The sequence below is a fragment of the Nyctereutes procyonoides genome, unplaced genomic scaffold (genome assembly GCF_905146905.1).
Source record: "Nyctereutes procyonoides isolate TBG_1078 unplaced genomic scaffold, NYPRO_anot_genome, whole genome shotgun sequence".
NCBI lineage: Eukaryota > Metazoa > Chordata > Mammalia > Carnivora > Canidae > Nyctereutes > Nyctereutes procyonoides.
Genome location: NW_026575125.1, coordinates 19,544,467 through 19,565,646, shown reverse-complemented (window position 1 = coordinate 19,565,646; position 21,180 = coordinate 19,544,467). Strand labels below are relative to the sequence as shown.

Genomic DNA, 21,180 nt, shown 5'->3' with positions numbered 1-21,180 from the left:
TGGCGCAGCAGTTTGGCGCCTGCCTTTGGCCCAGGGTGCGATCCTGGAGACCCAGGATCGAATCCCACATCGGGCTCCCGGTGCATAGAGCCTGCTTCTCCCTCTGCCTATGTCTCTGCCTCTCTCTCTCTCTCTCTCTCTCTGTGTAACTATCATAAATAAATAAAAATTAAAAAAAATAAAATAAATAAAATTGATTGTAGTGCTAGTTGCATATCTCTGTGAATACACCAAAAGCCATTGAGTATACACTTTAAATGGGTGAGTGATGTGAATTTATCTCACAAAAGCTGTGAAAGTGGTGGTTCTTTTTGGTGCATATGACATTATCAGGCATGTTCTCTGTTAATCTAGGTCCAAAGAAAATTAGTCTTTTTCAGTGTTAGGTGTCCAGGGCAAACTGTGATGTTAAGGGTAGTGAATTGTCTGATGGTATCTACAACCTTTTATTTAATAGGGTCAAAAATAAAGAAGCTGGTGTATACACCTGGGTTCATGGGACTAGCTGCCTCTCTTTATTATCCACAACAAGCCATCGTATTTGTCCAGGTAAGTTAGACCCAGAAAGCTGGAGTGTCCCTTGTTCTTGCTTATGCATGTTTGGGTTTATGGCTTAATATATTTTATTTTGCAGCTTTTATAGCATGAGGCTAAAGTTTGTTTGCATATGTACTTAACCACCACAAATTTAAATGTCTTTCTCTGCCATGTGCCTCACTTCTGGCCTTCCCTCCAATCGTGTCAGTATTCAGAGAGTGCACACTAATTTGAATATTAGTCAAAGAAAATTAAGATACTTTTTTGGCACATTTACATAGAAGTCTCAAATACATGAAGACTTAGACTCCAATGCTGATGGTTAGGGGTCATTTTCCATTTGGAATGTACCTAGTCCTCCTTGGAGTTGCAGGCGTAGGCCTGTGCCCTGGCCCTCTGCACCTTCTCCCTGGTCCTGGTCCCAGCCTCACTTTCCTTGCTGGGGCCTTCAAGGAGTATGGTCCTCTCTGCTGGGAATGCCCCTCTCAGGGCTCTCAGTTGGCTGCTCCTTTCTTTCCCCTCAGGCCTCAGCTTGATGGCATCCTGTCAATTCAGAGAACAGAGTTGGCAGGCAAGATGGGTCAAGCAATGATTTAGTCTGCTCAAAGTTCTGTAACAAAATACCACAGACTTAGTGTCTTGAACATCAGAAATATATTTTCTCATTGTTCTGGAGGCTGGAAGTCCAAGATCAAGGTGTTAGTATGGTTGGTTTCTCCTAAGGCTTCTCTCCTTGGCTTGTAGGTGACCAACTTTCCACTATGTGTGGACATGCCTGAGGTCTCGTCCTTGTCTTATGATGACACCAGTCATATTGGATTAGAGCCCTATTCTTATCACCTCATGTAGCCTTAATTACTATTTTAAAGGCCCTATCTCCAAATACAGTCATACTATGAGTTAGGACTTCAACATGTGCATTTCTAGGGACACATTTCAGTGTGACCAACTGTTCGCAAAATCTGGTCCCTAGCCCAGGAACATAAGGATCACTTGGCTTGTTAGGAATGCACATTTCTCAGGCCCTAGCTCGGCCTGACTAACTCAGACATTCTGAGGATTAGGGCTAGTGATCTGTGTCTTGGCCAGCCCTCCAGGGGATTCAGATGTCCTTGATGTTTGAGAACCACTGACATAGACTAGACTTCCTTAGGGCAGTGGTGTCTGGACTTAGTGCAACTCTAGACACAGAGTGCCATGTAAAATTGGCAAGGACAAGGCAAGCTCTAGGTTTTGAAGTCCTGGACAGCATATGGAGACATGGACCCAGTCACTGGAGGTACTCTGTCACGCGGAGGCTTGGTCCCAGGAGGAGCAGCAGTGCCGTCATTGGAGTTGGGCCCTCGGGGCTCTGAGCCAGACTGATCCAATGCTGAGCTCCCTGGAGCGCTTAGGACAGGATTGAGTCTGGATTCCTAGATTGCACTGCCATTGTATGTGGGAGGCCAGTGGCTCCAGCTGTGAGAAATTGGTGGCTTTGGTTAGCAGATGCCAGTAAGATCTTTATAGCATGGGCTTGACATTGTTTATAGCAGTCCTGGAGGCAGACAGTTAATATCCCTCTGCCTCCTTCAGCCCCAGCTCAGGAACAGTGAATCACGTCTGCCTGCCCTGGATCATAAACATAATCATACATCATCTCAATGTGTTGTGGTTTAAACAGTAAATGGGTAGGGTGTGGAGAGTGGGCTTAGCTGCTGGTTGAGAAGCATATGTGGCTGCCCCCTGAGTAGAGAGGTCTTTTTTATTTATATTCCACAGCATATGTTGCAAAAGATCTTTTGTATTCACAGCCAAGATAGTAGGATGCAACTATGAGTTGTATTCTAATTTATTTTTAAAGTCAGTGGGAAGGAATTTTGTCTTTTATTTTGTATTCAGAGTAAGCCAGAACACAACAATTAACTTTATTTTCACTAGATATAAAACATTAGTGATCTGTTTGGGATGATGAGAAAGTTTTGGAAATGGATAGTGGTGATGGTTTCAAAACACTGTGAATGTATTTAATGCCACTGAATTGTACACCTCAAAATAGATGAAATGGTAAATTGTATGTATATTTTGCTACAGTAAAACAAAAGAGACACCAGTGATTAAAAGAGATTTTCTGTTACTGTTTTACTGTCATTTAGTTCCTATTTTCACAGTTTTCATTTTTTTTTAAGGAATACCCTGACCTTGGACCAGCCACTTAATTGCTCTCACATTGTTTTTTGTTCAGTCATGTTTGGAGAGAAGTATTGTAAAAAAAAACCTGGCAAATGTTGTTTTCCACTCAAATTTAAAGCACCAAGAGTAGTGTCATATATGTGGTAAATGCTTGCTATGTCTACCAATGCATCTGAGAATCATATATTTTAAGAACAGAACAACTGGAAGAATATAAATTGTAAGAAACCAGTGTCTTCCAATGACCACTGGATTTACTAGCACCATGACCTTAGATTAGTCACTTAGCCTCTGAATATTTCCTTATAATTTTATGTACTTACTGCACAGAGTTGTTATTTAGAATAGAGATAATTCATGTGAAAGTGCTTTGTAAACTAAAATGCCATACATAGATGAATTATTACAAAAATGAGAAAGAGAATAATAACTGCTTTCAGAAATGTGAAGTGGAAACTCCATAGTTTGTCATATGTAGAACCAATGAATGCAAATTACTAGAAGCATTTTTTTAAGTAGGCTCCATGCCCAACATGGGCTTGAACTCAATGACCTTGACATCAAGAGTTGAATGCTCTACCAATTGAGCCAGCCAGGTGCCCCACTAGAAGCATTTTTTTTCTTTCTTTTTTTTTTTTTTTAAAGAAAGCTCAGTACTGGAGTGCCTGGGTGGCCCAGTGGGTTAAGTGTCTTCCTTCAGCTCAGGTCGTGAGCCTAGGGTCTTGGAATCGAGCCCTGCATCAGGCTCCCTGCTTAGTGGGGAGTCTGCCTCTCCCTCTCCTGCTCCCCCTGCTTGTGCTCTCTCTGTCAAATAAATGAATAAAATTGTCAAAAAAAAAAGCTCAGTACTTAAAAAAAATTTCCAACAGTTAAAGTTAGCTAGCAAAAGGTAGACCAGTGTTTTTTTTTTTAATTTTTATTTTTTTAAAGATTTTATTTGTTTATTCATGACAGAGAGAGGCAGAGACACAGGCAGAGGGAGAAGCAGGCTCCCTGCCAGGAGCCCCACGCGGGACTTGATCCTGGGTCCCCAGGATCACTCCCTAGGCTGCAAGTAGCGCTAAACTGCTGAGCCACCTGGGCCGCTCCTAATTTTTAAATTTTTTTTAATGTGAGTATAGTTGCCACACAATATTACATTAGTTTCAGGCGTACAACATAGTGATTTGAAAAGTCTTTTTTTTTTTTTTTGACAAGTCTTTACATTATGCCATGCTCACCACAAGGGTAGCTACCATCCATCACTGTGCAGTGCTATTACAATATCATACTAAGTAGTGAGCTTCTTGGCTCCGAAGTATTCTCTGACCTGGGGGCCTACCTCTCAGGATATTGTAGAAAGAATCTTTGGTCAAGAGGCAAAAATCCCTGTAGAAACGTGAATACTTTATGTTTTGGGGGACCTGGGAAAACTAACATCTTCATTAGGTTCACGTATTTTTTACCCAGGCCCTTGAAATGAATGATTGATTTTCAGCTGGGCAAATGTGCCTCGGTTGGCTTTGACGTGCTAGATGTGATAGGCGGAAGCCTTCTTTCTATGTCTCTTTTTCAGGAGTTTCACATATCACCAGTTGACCTACTACTTTTTTTTTTCCTTATACACCTATAATTTATGGCAGATTATTTTGCACAGTAACTACATGACCAAACTGTGTTTTCTTCTTATGCTGCGATTCTCATTATCTTTTTATTTGCTTATGTTGCACAGCCTGAATGTATATGTCCCACGGCTTCTGGGGTCATCATGCTTAAATACAGTTGTTTTGGAAACAGGAAAAAGGAAAGTGGAATATTCTCATTCATACCAGTCATGTATGGAATAGCAATGGATCTTTTATATTTTGTTTCAAGGTCAGTGGGGAGAAATTATATGACTGGGGTTTACGAGGATACATAGTCGTAGAAGATTTGTGGAAGGAGAACTTTCAAAAGGTGAGAAAGATCTTTTTCATTATCTTCCTTTTGGTTTGAATATATGGTTTCTCTAGGATTTTGTAAGATTCTTGATAATCCTATTGCCTGAACTTGCTTTTTTTGTTTTTCATTACACCTTTAGTTCAGATTCTCTGTTGGTGGCCTTTATTGGAGGAGCAATAGAACCTCTGTGCTTTTGGTTATCATCAGCAGGGCTGAATAAGTGGTGACCATGAAAGGCATTCCACTGTAGTCTTAGGTCATAATTTTCTCTCTATTGTATTTATAATGTGCTCAAAGTGTAGCATATTATCTGAAAGTTTTATCAAAATTGGATTCATAGGGAACATACTGTGTTCCCAGGCAAGAAAACTAACCAAGTCTCCTCCTCTTGCTATTTCACTTATTACTGCCTTCCTCCTTTCCTTTAGCAGGACCGTATCTCTTCATCCCCTAGCCTTCTTGGCCCATTTAAGGGCATGTGTCGTGGTGTGTTGGGAATCAGCCACCAGCTACAGACCATATTCTCTGTGCTGACTGGTGGATGAGCAGCAGAGGGAGAACGTTGTATAATTGTAAGAAGGTGTCATCTTTCATCTCTTCTTGCAGCCCCATAGCTGATTGAATGTTGCCCCTGTTTGCTGGAACATTCTTTCCTCTGATAAGAATGAATATAGAACAAAGCAACATGTCTCCTCCAAGCCCTTGGAGGCACTGCTCAATAAGGAAGAATTAGGGTTTTTACATTTAACATACCTTCTACATTATAGATTGAAGGAAATTCATTTTGACTTCGTCATCTCAAATCAAAATACTCTTAAAAAATACAAAGAATTCTGTCAAAATTGAAATCCAGAATTTTGAACTGGAATTTGGATGTAATGTTATAGAATCAATTATAGGGATGCCTGGGTGCCTCAGTGGTTGAGCCTCTGCCTTCGGCTCAGGGCATAATCCCAGATCTGGAGATTGGGTCCCGCATCGGGCTCCCTGCAGGGAGCCTGCTTCTCCCTCTGTCTGTGTCTCTGTCTCTCTCTCTGTATGACTCTCATGAATGGATAAATGAAAATTTTTAAAAAGTCATAAGCCCTCCTCATTATTTACATAAATAATCTACCAATGAAATCTTAAAGACTCATTTTTGTGTTAGTGGTATTTAAAGGAGTTAGTCTCTATGGAGCCTGTTTAAGCTAGCTTTGAGTAGGAAGTTCGACATTAATATCAAGTACCTTTTGGCAATCCCCTTTAAAGAATAAACACTCATAGTTTTGTTTTCATTCCTCTGACATTTTCTTTGGAAGCTTGCTTTCCTGTTTAAAGAATTCCTTAGGTCCACACTGAGTTTTATATGGGAAAGGAAATAGAATGTCGGAAAAGCTCTATAGAGCCCTAGAAAGAAACATGGAAAACGAAACTCATCCTCAGTTCCAGTTGCTCACCGTGGGGGTAACACAGACACATGTGCACCAAAGCCAGTTGGGAGGTGTCCCCTGGAGCCTCTGAGTGCTTGCTGTGGTGTCCGTGGGCAGCTCAGACCCGCTGCACATGAAAACCAGGGAGGGAATCCCTCCATAGCGTCTAGCTTGGAAGTAGCTTTCTCTACTTCAGCCCAGGGCAGAAGCAACAGGACTGTGGTTGGGATGTAAGTTAAACAGGGTAGCATTTTATGGTAATTTGAAAACATTGGATATTAAAGCTACTCACATTTATATGTGAGTCTTTGGGGAGTGAGATAGTAAAGATGTCTAATTAGCTCATGGTTGGCCTGCAGTTTTTTTCTTTAGTCTTCTGCACCCTTGTCCTCTTCAGTCACTGAGAATATAATGTTCTTTGATTTGTTAACTGTGAAAGCACAATCTTCCTGATGGTTGTGTGTTCTTGGTGGAGGTAATAAAATTGATGTTGACTACTTAAACCTTTAGCACAAGTTTTAAATGAAGAACAACAGAAAACGCTAATCAAATTTTGATATACTTAGATTTCAGGAATTATTTGATAGTGAAATGCCATTGTTTTTTTATTGATCGCTCTTCCCCCTTCTTGTTGAATTTTGTGGGTTTCAGTGGTTTTTGTTTTGTTTTATTAATGAGAGCAAAGATTTAAGTTACCCTGGAACAGGAGTCCTTTGGGGCCCAGGAACTGTCTCTTTGAGGAGACCTGGGGGACAGGACACTTCATGATTGAGATTTTTGTTTGTTTCTTAGCTTATTTGGAAATTGGTTTTCAAGTCAGGCTTGAAATTAGCAGTCTCAATTAGATGCAGTCTAACTCATGGTGGTTCGTAGTTATCACTGTAGTGATCTAACAAATGTATGTGCTTTTGTTTCTAAATAGTCAAAAGGAAATTGTGGACATCGTGTTTAAAACAGGGCTCTGAAATTTTCAATGGTATGAATGATGGCTCAGTTCTCAATTATATTATTTGCTCTGTGGAGCTGTAGTACTCTCAAAGACCCTAAATAAGCCAGTGGCATTTTTCTGCTCTGCCACATTCCTTTTCCCTTTTAGGAATTAACACTAAATGTTTGCACTGAGTCTTCGACCAATAAAGTTCGGATGAGGTAGTCTTTCAGTTCTGTCATTGTCTTTGGTCAGTTAAGAGAAATTTATCTGCTTCAGCTAAAATGAACTCTTTGTCAGAACTGTGAAGCAATGCTGGGTGTGTCCAGAAATCTTGTCAGCCTAGTGTGGTCTAGGGTTTGTTTGTTTTTTCAGATAGAAGATATCTGTTGGATTTTAAACTCTGTTTACAGGGGCACCCCACTTGCTCAGTTGTGGAGCATGTGACTCTTGATCTCAGGATTGTAAGCTCGAGCCCTACATTGGGTGTCTATAGAGATTACTTAAAAATCTTAAAAAAACCCTCTGTGTTTATAGACAAACACACAGAAGCAGAGTTTAAAATCCAACAGTATAATGACCACATATATACAATCATCCATCCACCTTTAAAAGATAGGAAATTGGGGATCCCTGGGTGGCGCAGCGGTTTAGTGCCTGTCTTTGGCCCAGGGCGCAATCCTGGAGACCCGGGATCAAATCCCACGTCGGGCTCCTGGTGCATGGAGCCTGCTTCTCCTTCTGCCTGTGTCTCTGCCTCTCTCTCTGTGACTATCATAAATAAATAAAAATTTAAAAAAAATAAAAAATAAAAGATAGGAAATTACCAGTGCCTTCCAAATTCTTCATGCCCTCCTCCTCCCGCCTCTGTCTCCCCAGAGGGAACTACTGTCCAGAATTTAGTTTCTCATTTCCTTGTTCTTCTAAAACATTGTAGTTGAGCTTGCCTGGTTTTTGTCTTGAAAATATAAATAAACATATCAAATACACATATAAAGATTTTTATCTAGATAGAGTCTATCTGTACTATTCTGTAACTCATTTTGTCCTGTTAACATGTTTATGGGCCACATATGTCTATGGTTGATTCCTTTTCACTCCTATAAAATATTCCTTTGTGGGAAATTAGCCATGTTGATGACTAGTTGTTTTATTAAGAGTGTTCCTAGGGCAGGATCCCTGGTTCATAGGGTCTGCACATCAGTTTTACTAGGTGATGTTAAATAGTCTTACTTAATAAGTGGTTATTTCTAATTTTGCCATTCTGGTAGTTTTAAAATAGTTTTTCACTATGAGGTGTGTGTTTGTGTGTGTGTGTGTGGTTTTGCTTTATTCTTCAATTTTTATTTTGAAAAAATTTCAAAACTACAGAAAGTTGCAGAAATAGTACACAGTTACTATCCTTTTCACTTGGATTCACCAGTTAACATTTTCTACATTTGCTTTGCCTTATTTTACACATGTGTGGGTGCTTATACACACAATGTATTTTCTTTTACTGAACTATGTGAGACTTAGTTGTAGGCATCATTGTGATTTCTACACATACGCAATTCAGCATGTATTTCCAAAGAATGCAGACACTATTATCACAATACCATTATCACATCAGGGAAAAGTAACATTTCCTTGTTTATATAAACATTACCTTGTATGCAGTCCATATTCAGGTTTCCCCAGTTCTTAATTCATTTTTTTATAGTTAATGAATTAGAATAAGGCAAACTCCTTCATGACCATCATCTAAGGACAAAAACAGAATTTTGCCAGCCTTCCCAGAACCCGTTCCATGTAGCCTACTCCAATTACAGTTCTCTCCCTCCATCCAAAATTACCTACTACCCTGACTTCTATAGTAATAGCCTTATTTTTCTTTATTTTCACCCAAATATTTATCCCTGTCGCTTGAGTATTTCCTCTTATTATTTCTGACTTTAGATGCCTTTTAAGTCTCCCTTCACCCTTTTTAAGTCACTTTTAATCTATAGTTTCTTCTTCTATCTTTTTATTTTCCTTACAATGTATTTGTTAAAAGAACCCAGCATATTGGACCTAGAGACTTTCTGTTAGTTTGAGCTTTGCTGATGGCACACTTAAGATGCAGTTGACCATGTTCCTCTCTTCTCTGCATTTCCTGCAGATTGGCAGCTGGGTTCAGATGACTGTTTGATGAGGTTTGTGTTTGATCCTTTTGGCAAGGCTGTAGATCTATGTAGGCACCTAAGTCTGGTTTTTACTTTGCTGTTTTGGGGTTAGTGGTTATTGATGCCCAGTGCCCAGATCCATTAATTCACTGAGAGTTAGAAAATGGTTATATTCTACCTCTGTCATGTCATTTTTCACATATTACCTGGAATACTTTAATAAGGAACCACTTCCCCTCATCTACTATTTACTCATTCAGTTAGAGGAGAGACAGGATAGATGCTTTATTTTTTCTCCTATGTATCCAGTTTTCAAAATAATGGATTGGTTCCCTCTCATCCTCAGAAGGTCACTAGTTAGTTTTTTAAATATAGCTATGAATTTGTAGATTTATACATATTTGGATTTGAATGTTTCATGATTCTTACTCCTTATTAAAATTCAGATTGTCACACTTTGGCTGATAGAAGTTGTCTTTGAGTCCTTTTGACATGACCTAAATATGATAGTTTCCTTGCTATCTAGCATGTCACAACAGTCTCAGAATTTCTCATTGTAGTTGTAATGTAGATTTCCTTGATCACTAATGAGGTTGAAAATCTTTTCACGTGTTTATTGGTTTCTCCTCCTTGAAACGCCTACTCATGGTTTTTTTTGGCCATTTTTTGCATGAGTAATTTGTTCGTTCCTTAATAATTTATAAAGGTTCTTTATTTTTTTTCCTAGATGCTAATATTGTTCATCATGTGTTGGCAGATGGCTTCTTTTCAGTTTGGGTGTCTTTTGACCATCAGAAGTTCTTATTGTAGTTGGTTTTATTGATTTTTTTCCATTATGGTTTTCACTCTGAGTCTAGGAGCTTAATAAAAGCCTGAAACTATTTACTGATTGTCCATTGCTAATCTGAAACCCTTTCACAATAGTATCAGCCCAACGTCGGAGTATCTGAGATGGAAGCCAGTTGTGGGCGTGGGGCCCCAGGGTCACAGATGGCTCTTTTGGAGTTGTCCTATAATTAGCCAAACACAGCAGTGTCTCGATAAATGGCATGTTTAGTTTTCACTAGGTTTTAAAAAAATATAACAAGTTACTATTGAAAGAATTGCAGAATGACTCTTAAAGGCCAACAATAACTAAAAAGCAAAATCTTAATAAGTCTTTAAAGGGCAAGAAAATCCATGAAGAAATATAAACCTGTTACTAACGTGAAAACTGAGCAGAACTTCTAAAGCTGGGCTTTTAATAGTTGTGTTCAGGCCCCTGCTGGCTCAGCAGGAAAATGAAAGGGAAGCAGCAGCCACCACCCTGAGTAAATATGCCCTGCTTTCTCTTCCTCCATTCCAAATTCCTCAGCTTGCTAAACACACTCAAGTTTAGCTCTCCATAAGTTACGTGGTTTCAAAGTGATCCTCTCGGATATTTCTATCACAAATGGAGAAATACTGCATAATTCACCTTATATGAAGTATCTGACAGAGTCAAAGTCATAGGAACAGAAAGAGGAATGCTGGTTGCCAGGGGCTACAGGGAAGGGGATTGGGGAGTTCCTGTACAATGGGTGTAAAGTCTCAGTCATGGAAGATGAATGTGTTCTAGAGATCTGCTGTACAGCATAGTGCCTGTAAGTCAATAGTACTGTAAAGCATACACTTAAAAATTTGTCAGGAGAGTAAATCTCATATTAAGTGTTCTTAACCCAATAAAATAAAAATAAACATAAGGACAATGTGGTGGGTTTTCCATAAAGCTAAATTTGTTCTGAATTTGTGCCCTTTCCAGTTTTAGCTGTTTAAAAAATCAAGGTCCTAGGCAATGATTTTTCTTTTTTTTTTTTAACATCATTACTTAGCAAAATAAAAAGTTAAAAATTCTGGGCAGTGGGGCAGTGGGGAGCATCTCCTTTTTCGAAAGGCATAAAGCTTTCGTATCAGAAAAGGTGGACCAAGCAGAATGCAGCATAGCCTGATGGCCAAGAGACTGGACTCTGGAATGAGTGCTCCAGGCTCCGCCCCACCCCGCCCCGTCCCCACTTCTTACAAACCATGAAACCTTGGGAAATTGCTCTGGCACTCTGGGAAATGCGTGTAGGACCTCAGGGGCTGCTTTGAGGACTAAATGAGTTTATCCTTGTAAGAAACTTATAAAATGGACAGACTCTAGCACACAAGAGCCATGACAGATGTCACAGGACACTGCACAGTTTTGCTTCTGCTTGAGAAGATAACATCCTCTGATGGGAAATGGAACCATAGGGCTTATATCCATTAGTCAAGAGTCCTGCCCCCCGTGTTTTAGTCTCCTATCCTGCCATAACAAATGACCACAAATTTAGTGGCTGAAAGTAATACAAATTTATATTATCTTAGACTCAGTAGGTCAGAAGTCTGGCGCTAAATCAAGGTGTCAGCAAGGCTGCATTCCTTTCTGGCGGCTCCAGGGGAGAATCCATTTCCCCCCTCATGCAGGTTGTTGACAGAATTCATTTCAGTTCCTGTGGTTGTAGGGTCAAGGTCTGTTTTGCTGGCTGCCAGCGGAGGGCTGTTCCTAGCTTCTAGAGGCTGCAGCTTTCATTGGCTCACAGCCCTCTTCCTCCATCTTCAAAGCCGGCCACTGCAAGTTAAATTCTTTTCATGTCCCATTTCTCTGCCCCTGTCTTCTGCCTCCCTCTTTGACTATAGGAACCCATGTAACAATCCAAACTAATCTCCCTGTTGGAAAGTCAGCTGATTACCAACCCAAATCCCCATGCCACATAAACTCTCCTTTGCCAGGTAAAGTAACAGAGTCACAGTTTCCAGGATTAGGATGCAGACATCTTTGGGGGAGGCAGTATTCTGCTGACAGTATCAGTGAACTGGGATTTCATTGGGGTCTTTAACAGATTGTTTATCTGTACCTTTTGTTTCCTCGTCAAAAAGTTAAGTGACTTTTTACATAGGATAAGTAATGTTTATCGAGCACTTGCTGTGAGCTTGGCCCTGGGTACTAAACTCTTTGTTCACGAAGAGTCTCTGAGGCAGGTTCTGTTATTATCCCCATTTTACAAATGAGGAAACTGCATTTGGGGAAGTTAAGTAATTAAAATAATCAACTAGTGAGGGGCTCAGACATTTCAGTGGGATGCTATACCTCAGAGATTTGTCCAGAAATCCCTCTTTACATGGCAGTGCATACTAATTAGGAATAAATGTTTAGACTAAAACAAATGTTTTGATTTTGCTAATAGAAATGATCATTCATGTTCATGGATGTGGTAAGGAAATAAATTTTCTTTTCTAGCCTAGCCAAGTTGACACATCAAACTAACCATAACAGTGCTATTTAGCTTATTCCTCTAGCCCTATATAGTCCAATATGGCAGCCATGAGCTATTGAGGACTGGAAGTATAGCTAGTGTGAATTGAGGTGTGTGCTGTAAGTATAAATTCACAGCAAATTTAGAAGACATGGTACAAATAAAAAGAATGTAAACTATCTCATTTTTATACTGATATGTTAAAATAATAGTATTTTAGATATGTTGGGTTAAATAAAATATAATAATTGCTTAAAAATTATGAAACCTGGGCACCTCAGTGGCTTAGTCAATTGAGCTTCGGACTCTTGATTTTGTCTCAGGTCATGGTCTCAGGGCCCTGGGATTGAGCCCTGTGTCAGACTGCACTCAGTGGGGAGTCTGCTTAAGATTCTCTCCCTCTCCACCCCCCCCAGTCATGTGTGTGGTCTCTCTCTAAAATAAATAAATCTGAGAACAGGCGCCCTACCAGGGCACCCCTAAATAAATAAATCTTAAAAAAAAAACAATGAAACCTTATAGGTATCAAAATTAAATTATAAGGAGAATCAGTTATAAAATATTTCAAATACAGCTGTCTGAAAAATGCAAAAAAAATAATTTCTGGCTTGTACTAAATCACAATCTGTCTTTTGAAGTTGGAGAATGTTATTTTTTTTCTGAGATCATGTCAGTTTATGCCAAGAGAGATCTGATTTGTAATAGGGTGGATGGGCTCAATATTTCTCTAGTGAGATATTTGACTGTCATGTTTTGTTATACTATAAGTGATACATAACCAAACAAGAAAAATTTCCTAGCAACAGAGTTGTTTTCCTCAACCAGAATATTTCATGTGCTCATTTTCTTAATGTCCAAAAGATAAAAAAACTTATGAATTATATTTTTGAGATTGAGATGCTGGCAAGTATAGATAGTAGAATATATAAGACTATCACTAGAAGTACTTGGCAAGCATTACATAAGGTAGTTCACACCTAAAATATATTTAACTAGGTAGAGAACTCCATGGTTTTTATGACAGACCCCACTGCCAGACGTGGTTATCTCACTTAGCTTCGTAAATGAAGCCTCTTTTTTTTTATTTCTTTTCTTCATTAATTACATACCCAAACATTTTTTTAACCTCATCAGATCTCTAGGTTGTACTGCATTTAATTTGTTTATTCAACAGATGTTTAAGTACCATGTGCTAGGAGGTCCTAGGAATATTGTGCCCTCATGAAGCCTATATATTAGTAAATGATTCAACTTATGTATTAGTAAATGAATGGAAGAATTATACAAATCAGGAAGCATATGATGCTGTGAATGTGAATAAAAGGTTCTCACGTAAATTGAAGGACATGTGACAGCCTTGATCTAGAGGATGAATAGCATTTAGCTAGGCAGAAATTGAGATTGACCAATCTAGGTCAAGAGATACATTTTGCTAAGTTCTCATCCTAGGAAAGAGCTTGGCAGGTTGGAAAAGCAACAGCAAGAAGGCCTCTGGGTGTGTGTTTGTGTTTGTGTGATTGTGGCTCTCAAAGAATACAGCAAGGCACACAGTACTGAGTTCTGTAGAGCTCTGTTCAGAGCAATAAGTAGACATGGGTGTTGTATGATGATCCACCAAGTAATACATAAGGCCTTGTTGCCCAGAAGTTCATCATCAAATGGATGTGGTCTGTAGAATAGGGTAACCATATAATTTATCATCCAAGTCAGGATAGGCTTGAAAGTGAAGGGGGGTGCTATTAATTATGCTAGGACAGTGGGTATAAACCAGTATAACTTGGCAAGCCGGGATATATGATCACTGTGTTGAGAGACCAGTTTTCAATCACTTCAGTAAGCCTGGAGTTGCTTAGAAACCATGCTCTGAAATTACGGGGTTAGTTATGTATTCTTGCATTCTCACTCCCCCTGCTCCTTCACCCATGGATAACTGCGAGAAGGCCACCAAGAGAATCTGCGCCCAGTCTAGACTCCAGAATTCCAGCCCCATTGACCACTCACTTGCAGCCTACTGTTTGCAGTTGCCATGTCATGAGCGTTCACGTCCATGGTGGATATCAGTTCTTACCAACATGTTTTCGCAAATAGAGTATTGAAAACATATAGGAAGTAAAGCCTTAAACATCTGGCACATGTAATTTTCCTACTAGAAACTTTCCTACATCACTTCTGGTAGATGACATGACCTAATTATACATTCCCAGATGCGGCCAGGTGGAATGGGTGTGGTCCAATTATAACCACTTTCATTGTAAACGTGTTTTGTGATTTGACCCCTATGGCGGATGATGCACACAGAACAGCTTTATTCTTTATTTTTTTATACTTGAACAATGGTAGCAGCATGAAATAGTAAAGAGATCTTTTCACTCTTGATTTTTTTATAGAATCAGCTGTTAGGCTGAATCTCTGTGGTGAGGATTAATGAAGCTTTAGTCCCAGCTCTACTCCAAGCCTAAGTCACTGTCTACAGTGGAGCCCCCAGGGAACCCTAGTAATTCCTTTAGTTAACTAAGAAGTAGGTCAGGTTGCATTATAAGAATATTTAATGTTGTATTCAGCCAAATACTAAAGATGGGCACTTTGAGACATTCCACTCTTTCTTTAGAAGTTTCACTATTTCCTTTTTAAACTGTATTAATATTCTTACTTTTTGTCTTACAAGCCAGGAAATGTGAAGAATTCACCTGGAAATAAGTAGAATGCTTCATGCTCTGCCCATTTTAATCAGGTAAAGAACAAGAGAACGCTATAGTCATTTTTAGTATTGTTAGCATCAGCTGAAATGACTTGTCCTTAATTTAACTTAATTAATTATATCAGTTTCAGCCTCATGTAGATACATAAAAGGGCTGGGTTGATGTTTCATTCCATCCTTAATTTGTGGACTTAAGTGCCTTCACTTGTTTGTGTTCATTCTTAAGCACCTGGGTTTTTTGTTTTTATTTTTTTTTAGACAAGCTAGAACTTGGCAGTTGGGATTTGTCTACAAAACTGTTTCAAACAATTGAAAAGTGTCATTATTTCTTAGGTTTATGGTTTTTTTTTAATAGCACTTTACTATAGTAGGTACCCTTGTATTCATCTGATAGTCATTAAATAAACATTTATTGAATGAATGATGGTTGTAGAGAAGCTCAAGATTATATAGAAATATTATTATAAGTGCCATAGGGAATTCATAGGTATAATTATTCTTTCTTTAAAAATTGAGTAACCTGAGGCTAGAGAAATTTAGGATACCAGATGAAGTCAGAAAAATCAGTATTATTCCTTCTCACACTCAATTCACTATTTTCATTCATTTATTCAATATTTACTCATGAGTACCAGCTAAGTACAAAACCCTAGTTATATTAATATTGGTTTTTATATATTAAAAATTATATAATGGCACTTGTGATTTCTTCATTATATAAGATTATATTGAGTTTGGAAACAATCTAAATATTTAGCTGCAGAAAGTGGCTTAATTTGGGACGCCTGAGTAGCTCAGTGATTGAGCGCCTGCCTTTGTCCTAGGGCGTGATTCCAGATTCCCGGGTTCAAGCCCCATATTGGGCTCCTTGCATGGAGCCTACTTCTCCCTCTGCCTGTGTCTCTGCATCTCTCTCTCTCTCTGTCTCTTATGAATAAATAAATAAAAATCTTCTTAAAAAGTGGCTTAATTCTGGTATATCCATGAAGAAGAATGTTACTATGTTTCAGTAATACTTAATTGCATGGAAACTTGTTAAATGAAAAAAAAAGGTAGTATGATACGTTTTTAGAGAGGATAAAGACCAGGAAATACAACAAAAAATTTAAGTATATATCTTGGGATGGTAGAATTATGGATTTTTAAAATAGTTTTTCTTCTATGTAAAGTCCTATGTTTTAAAATTTTCTGCAGCAAATATGAATTTTCTTTTATAGTCTTTTTTTAAAATCACCACTATATTTATTATAAATCATGACTGCTATTTACAGTCCATGAAAGCACTCAGTTGTGAAGTCTTTCTTTTTCAAGCTTTCTCCATATTTTTAGAGATGCAGAGTCATATACTCTTAGAATTTGAGAGGGGTCATCTGGCCCCCTAGCAAGCCTCAAGCATAAATACCCTGTAGCCCTGTGTGGTCTCACCTTTCATCTTCACTGATAGGCAGCTCACCCCACAGGGCAGCCATCTTGGGACGCTTCTGATTTTTCGGAATCAGTAAGCGTTACTAATCACTTTGCTACACTAAGCAAAAATATGTCTCTTTTTAACTCCTGTGCAGTGTTTCTGATCCTGCTGTAGAGGTCACAGAAAACAAACACAGATCCTCTTTCACATCACAGCCCTTCATATGGTAACCCCAAGTTGTACTTCCCAAATTTTATTATACAAACAAATTACCGCAGGAGCTTGTTAAAAGAGGCCTAAGCCCCACCCAAGAATCCCCAGCATCTCTGGAGAGCAGGGCCAGATGTGCACTGGATGGATCTGCTATTGGAAGAGAGACTAGAACACGAGCAGCCAGGAAACAACATTGTCCTCCAGAAACTTGACATTGAATATATTATGTTTCTCTTCAGGAACCATGAAACTTGGAATATAGGGAAACTACTTAAATATCTCTTTCATCTTTCCAAAATACTCTGGGCCAAACTTCAGCTTACTGTATGCACAACCTTGATTTCTTGATTATTTTTTTATCTCTCTATCGGAGATGGAGTTTTCATCTGTAAAAGTGATACATATTTGCTGTAAAGAAATTTGTTTACGGGTGCCTGGGTGGCTCAGTTGGTTAAGTGTCTCACTTTGGCTCAAGTCATGATCTCAGGGTCCTGGGATTGAGCCCCAAGTCCAGCTCCCTGCTCAGCAGGGAGTCTGCTTTGCCCCTCCCCCTACTTATGCGCGCGCGCTCTCTCTCTCTCTCTCTCTCTCTCAAATAAATAATAAAATCTTTAAGAAAAAAATTTTCTTAGGTAAATATTTTAAAAATTTGTCTTATCCTCTATTCCTTTTCCATGGTTAATTTCTATTAATAGTTTGGCATACCATTTGACTTTTTTTCTCTATGTAAATAAATGTGTGCACATCCATACCTGCTTTTGTTTTTTTGACAGAATGAGCTCATATTTCTTGAATTGTTTTGCAAGTACACTGAAACCTCCATGAAGGAACATATCACAATTTTATTATCACACCTAAAGAAATTAACACTAATTGTCTAATATTTTCATATTCAGGTAGTATGCAGATTTCCCTGATTGTCTTTTTGCACTTGGTTTATTTGAATCTGGATCCAAACAAGATCTACCCATTACAGTTGACCAAAGGTCTCTGAAGTCCCTTTTAAACTGTAACAGTGGGGCAGCCCAGGTGGCTCAGTGGTTTAGCACCACCTCCAGCCCAGGGTGTGATCCTGGAGACCCGGGATCGAGTCCCATGTCGGGTTCCCTGTATGGAGCCTGCTTCTCCCTCTGCCTGTGTCTCTGCATCTCTGTCTCTCTCTGTCTCTCATGAGTAAATAAATAAAATCTTAAAAAAATAAACGGTAATAGTTCCTTCTCCTTCATTTCCCCCCTGTCATTATTTTTTTTAAAAAACAGGCCTATTCATTAGAAGATCCCATATTCTGGCTGGCTGAGGGCATCCATTTAGTGTCATTCTGTTTATCTCTTGGTTCTTCTCTTCTCTGCATTTCCCATAAGATGATAGATCCGATCAGATTTAGGTTTAGTTTTGGTAAGGATACTTCATAGACAGTGCTATGTTTAGCTGTGTTGAACAAATGAAGTAACTTGCCTTTTTTCACTTAATATATTATGTGCTGCTTTTTCTCATAGTATTTAGAGATCTATCTCATTCCTCCTCTTAGCCACTTAATAACTTCCTAATATGGACTACCATGGCCTATTGAATCCTTATCAACTTGGTCATTTCCATTTTGCAGTTTTAACAATTCAGTAAATGTATTGGATTCTTAGATAAGTCCAAAACAGATCAATAAACTGAGATGGAAAAGGTAAGCTAGAGGTGTATATGTTTAACTTAAGTTTTGGTTTTATATTAAAAGATATATTTGGGAATCCCTGGGTGGCTCAGCGGTTTAGCTCCTGCCTTTGGCCCAGGGCGTGATCCTGGAGTCCATGGGATCGAGTCCCACGTCGGGCTTCCTGCGTGGAGCCTGCTTCTCTCTCTGCCTATGTCTCTGACTCTCTCTCTCTCTCTGTCTCTCCCTGTGTCTTTCATGAATAAATAAAATAAAAACCTTTAAAAAAATAGAAGATATATTTATGTCTAAAAATATATCTCTAAAATCTCTAACTGCTAAATAGATTACTTACATATTAGGGGGAAAAAGCAATCTGAAGAAGAATCAGTTTGTTAGGGGGTGGGGCAGGAAAAAATAATCAGTTTGTCTTTGATGTGTCTTTGGATGATGTGTGTTGCATTCCAGAGAAGAATAATGGGATGATATGAAGAAAGGTATACATACGTCAGATGGACGGAGATATAATCACGTTCTCCTTCAGCAGATGGACGGAAATGTAGTTTTTTGGTTTTTCAGAAGGGGAGACATGTGGTGTGTGCTATGCCATTTAAGCATTTATTTTTTATTTATTCATCCATCCATCTGTTTAATTATGCTCAGGTACATAGCCAGTTGAGAATCTGAATGTACTTTGGATGAAGCACAAAACCTTTCTGCTTTGTAGTTTAAGTGTCTGTAAAATGGAAATAAGTTTTTTTATGGCTCATTATGATCCTCATGGTCATATAATGGTAATGTAAATATTTGATATGGTTTCTCAATTTAACCCTAGTGAATTTTTAAAAAGCCAAATTTTAAAGTCTTTTTTTTTTCCTGGCAATTTACTTATGGTTTTCTTTTTCTTTTAGTTATAGGTAAACATTGGAAACTCCATGCATTTTCTACAGAAAAATGGCAGAGAAGTCAGTACTGAATGTAGTAAATTGGCTTTCTTCTTCAGGAAAAACTATACCAGGCTTCTTTGTTATCTTGGGTGATACCATACTACCAGTGGACTAATCGGAAATCCTTTCACCTAGAGATAATGTCCAGCATTAGAACTCCTGGTTCTCATGTTGCTATTTATGTACATAATTAAAATTCTGAATTAAAAAAAAGTTGTTCTGGTTTTTGTTAATATGTATTATTGAGTGACAGTTTAAGCATATCTGGTGCCCATGTGTGTGGTATGTATGCATGGTTGTACATGTGTTATGTCTCCCTGTACATGTATGTGGGTGATGTGGGTGTGTGTTAAAGAAAACCGTTAACTCCCCTCAGGGGAGCACCAGCTGGCAGTCTGCACAGTCCAAGCCCCAGATCCAAGCCCCACAAGTGTGGAGTCAAGCAGAGTGGCTCTAGAGTTGACAGACAATGCTTCAATGGCCAGCACGAGAACATAACTTGTAAGTAATAGTTGGCCTGACGGTGATTAGAAGACATACAAAAGAAAACAGTAACCGTGACCCCTGGTTGCATTCTGTTGCCTCCCAGCTTATACAGATCTTGTACTTCTTGAATGCCAGTGGGAGATACGTAATGAAGTAGTCTCTGTCCTCTGCCAGCGGAGGAATGACATGTGGTCATGTGTGTTGATTTTGTGTATGTAGGCCGTGTATTCACTTTTGTGACCCCTGAATGCGCAGCTTATTAAGCTTTGTATTTTCAGTGCCAATGGGAACAGCAGGAGCCCCTTTTGACATGTCAGCCAGCAAGGGACGATGGCCAGGGAGGGGCCTCTGAAGCAAAATTGAGAATTTCCGAATTGAAATGAGATTGGAAGTTAAAAGGTACCTTTGTATTCTTGTAGTGTCAATTTAATCCCTAATTGTTGACCTTCCAGATTTGATAGCATTTGGTACGATAGCAGTACACAAATGGAATGTGCTCGTGTTAATGTTAAATACATATGATAGAGCCAAAATGGCAAAGAATGTTTCCAGCATTATCACCGGACTAATGAGGTGAAGCAAATTTGTCCCTAGAATAATCCCCATAGTGACCCAGAAGTCTGTATTTCTTTTTATTGCTGAGATACTTTTGTGTTACTGTGCCCAAAATTTAATATCTCATAAATATATTATTATTATTTCAGGCTTTTCCCATTGGCTTGGCTTCCTATATCACCCACAGAAAGTAGAAACTCCCCAAGTTTCCTCGTTCTTGAGATTGCTTATCTAGAGAAGAAATTGCTCTTGAGATCATTAATCAAAAGGTATTTGAGTGCCTCCTAACTGTAAAGTATTACTTCCATTTTTAATCCTTTAGATGATACTGAAACATTGCCTTAAAACCTCTTAAATCCTCCAAGTGGGGGGAATGGGGGTGGGGGTCACAGAGCCGGCTCGGAGCAATATGTGGTCTCTGTTTAGGTCAGCAAGGTCATCACTTTCCAACCAGGCTAACTCAGTTGCTCTTTATACTATATAATCTTTTCCTTATCTGGTGATTTTTATCCAATGCTGCCTACCTTTTACATTTATCACTTTTTGCTTGCCTTCCATGAACCCTGAACTGTAGAAAATAAAAAATTTGCATATTATAAGATCTTGCATTTTTCCAGCTCTTTCTAGTTTTCACAGTACTAGTTTATATCTTTCCTTCCTTGGCTTATTCCTGACATCAGTACATCTGTACTCTGTTTTTATGTTTATACTTTTTATTGTTTTTTTTTAAAGATTTATTTATTTATTTATGATAGAGAGAGAGAGAGGCAGAGACACAGGCAGAGGGAGAAGCAGGCTCCACACCAGGAGCCTGACGCGGGACTC

At 38.8% G+C, this 21,180-nt stretch overlaps 1 protein-coding gene across 2 annotated transcripts in view; it reads left to right on the top strand.

The window, feature by feature from the left end:
• APOO (apolipoprotein O) overlaps positions 1–19,539 on the top strand; it is a 54,229-nt gene extending 34,690 nt beyond the window's left edge. Inside the window, exons 6-9 of one of the 2 annotated variants that reach the window (XM_055338639.1) lie at positions 458–549; positions 4,564–4,644; positions 15,072–15,137; positions 19,279–19,539. In XM_055338639.1, the coding sequence (XP_055194614.1) occupies positions 458–549; positions 4,564–4,644; positions 15,072–15,107 (209 nt within the window). In that variant the 3' untranslated portion in view covers positions 15,108–15,137; positions 19,279–19,539. The remainder of the gene's footprint in view (positions 1–457; positions 550–4,563; positions 4,645–15,071; positions 15,138–19,278) is intronic. The other variant, XM_055338640.1, reaches the window with a different exon arrangement.
• The last annotated feature ends 1,641 nt before the right edge of the window (positions 19,540–21,180 follow it).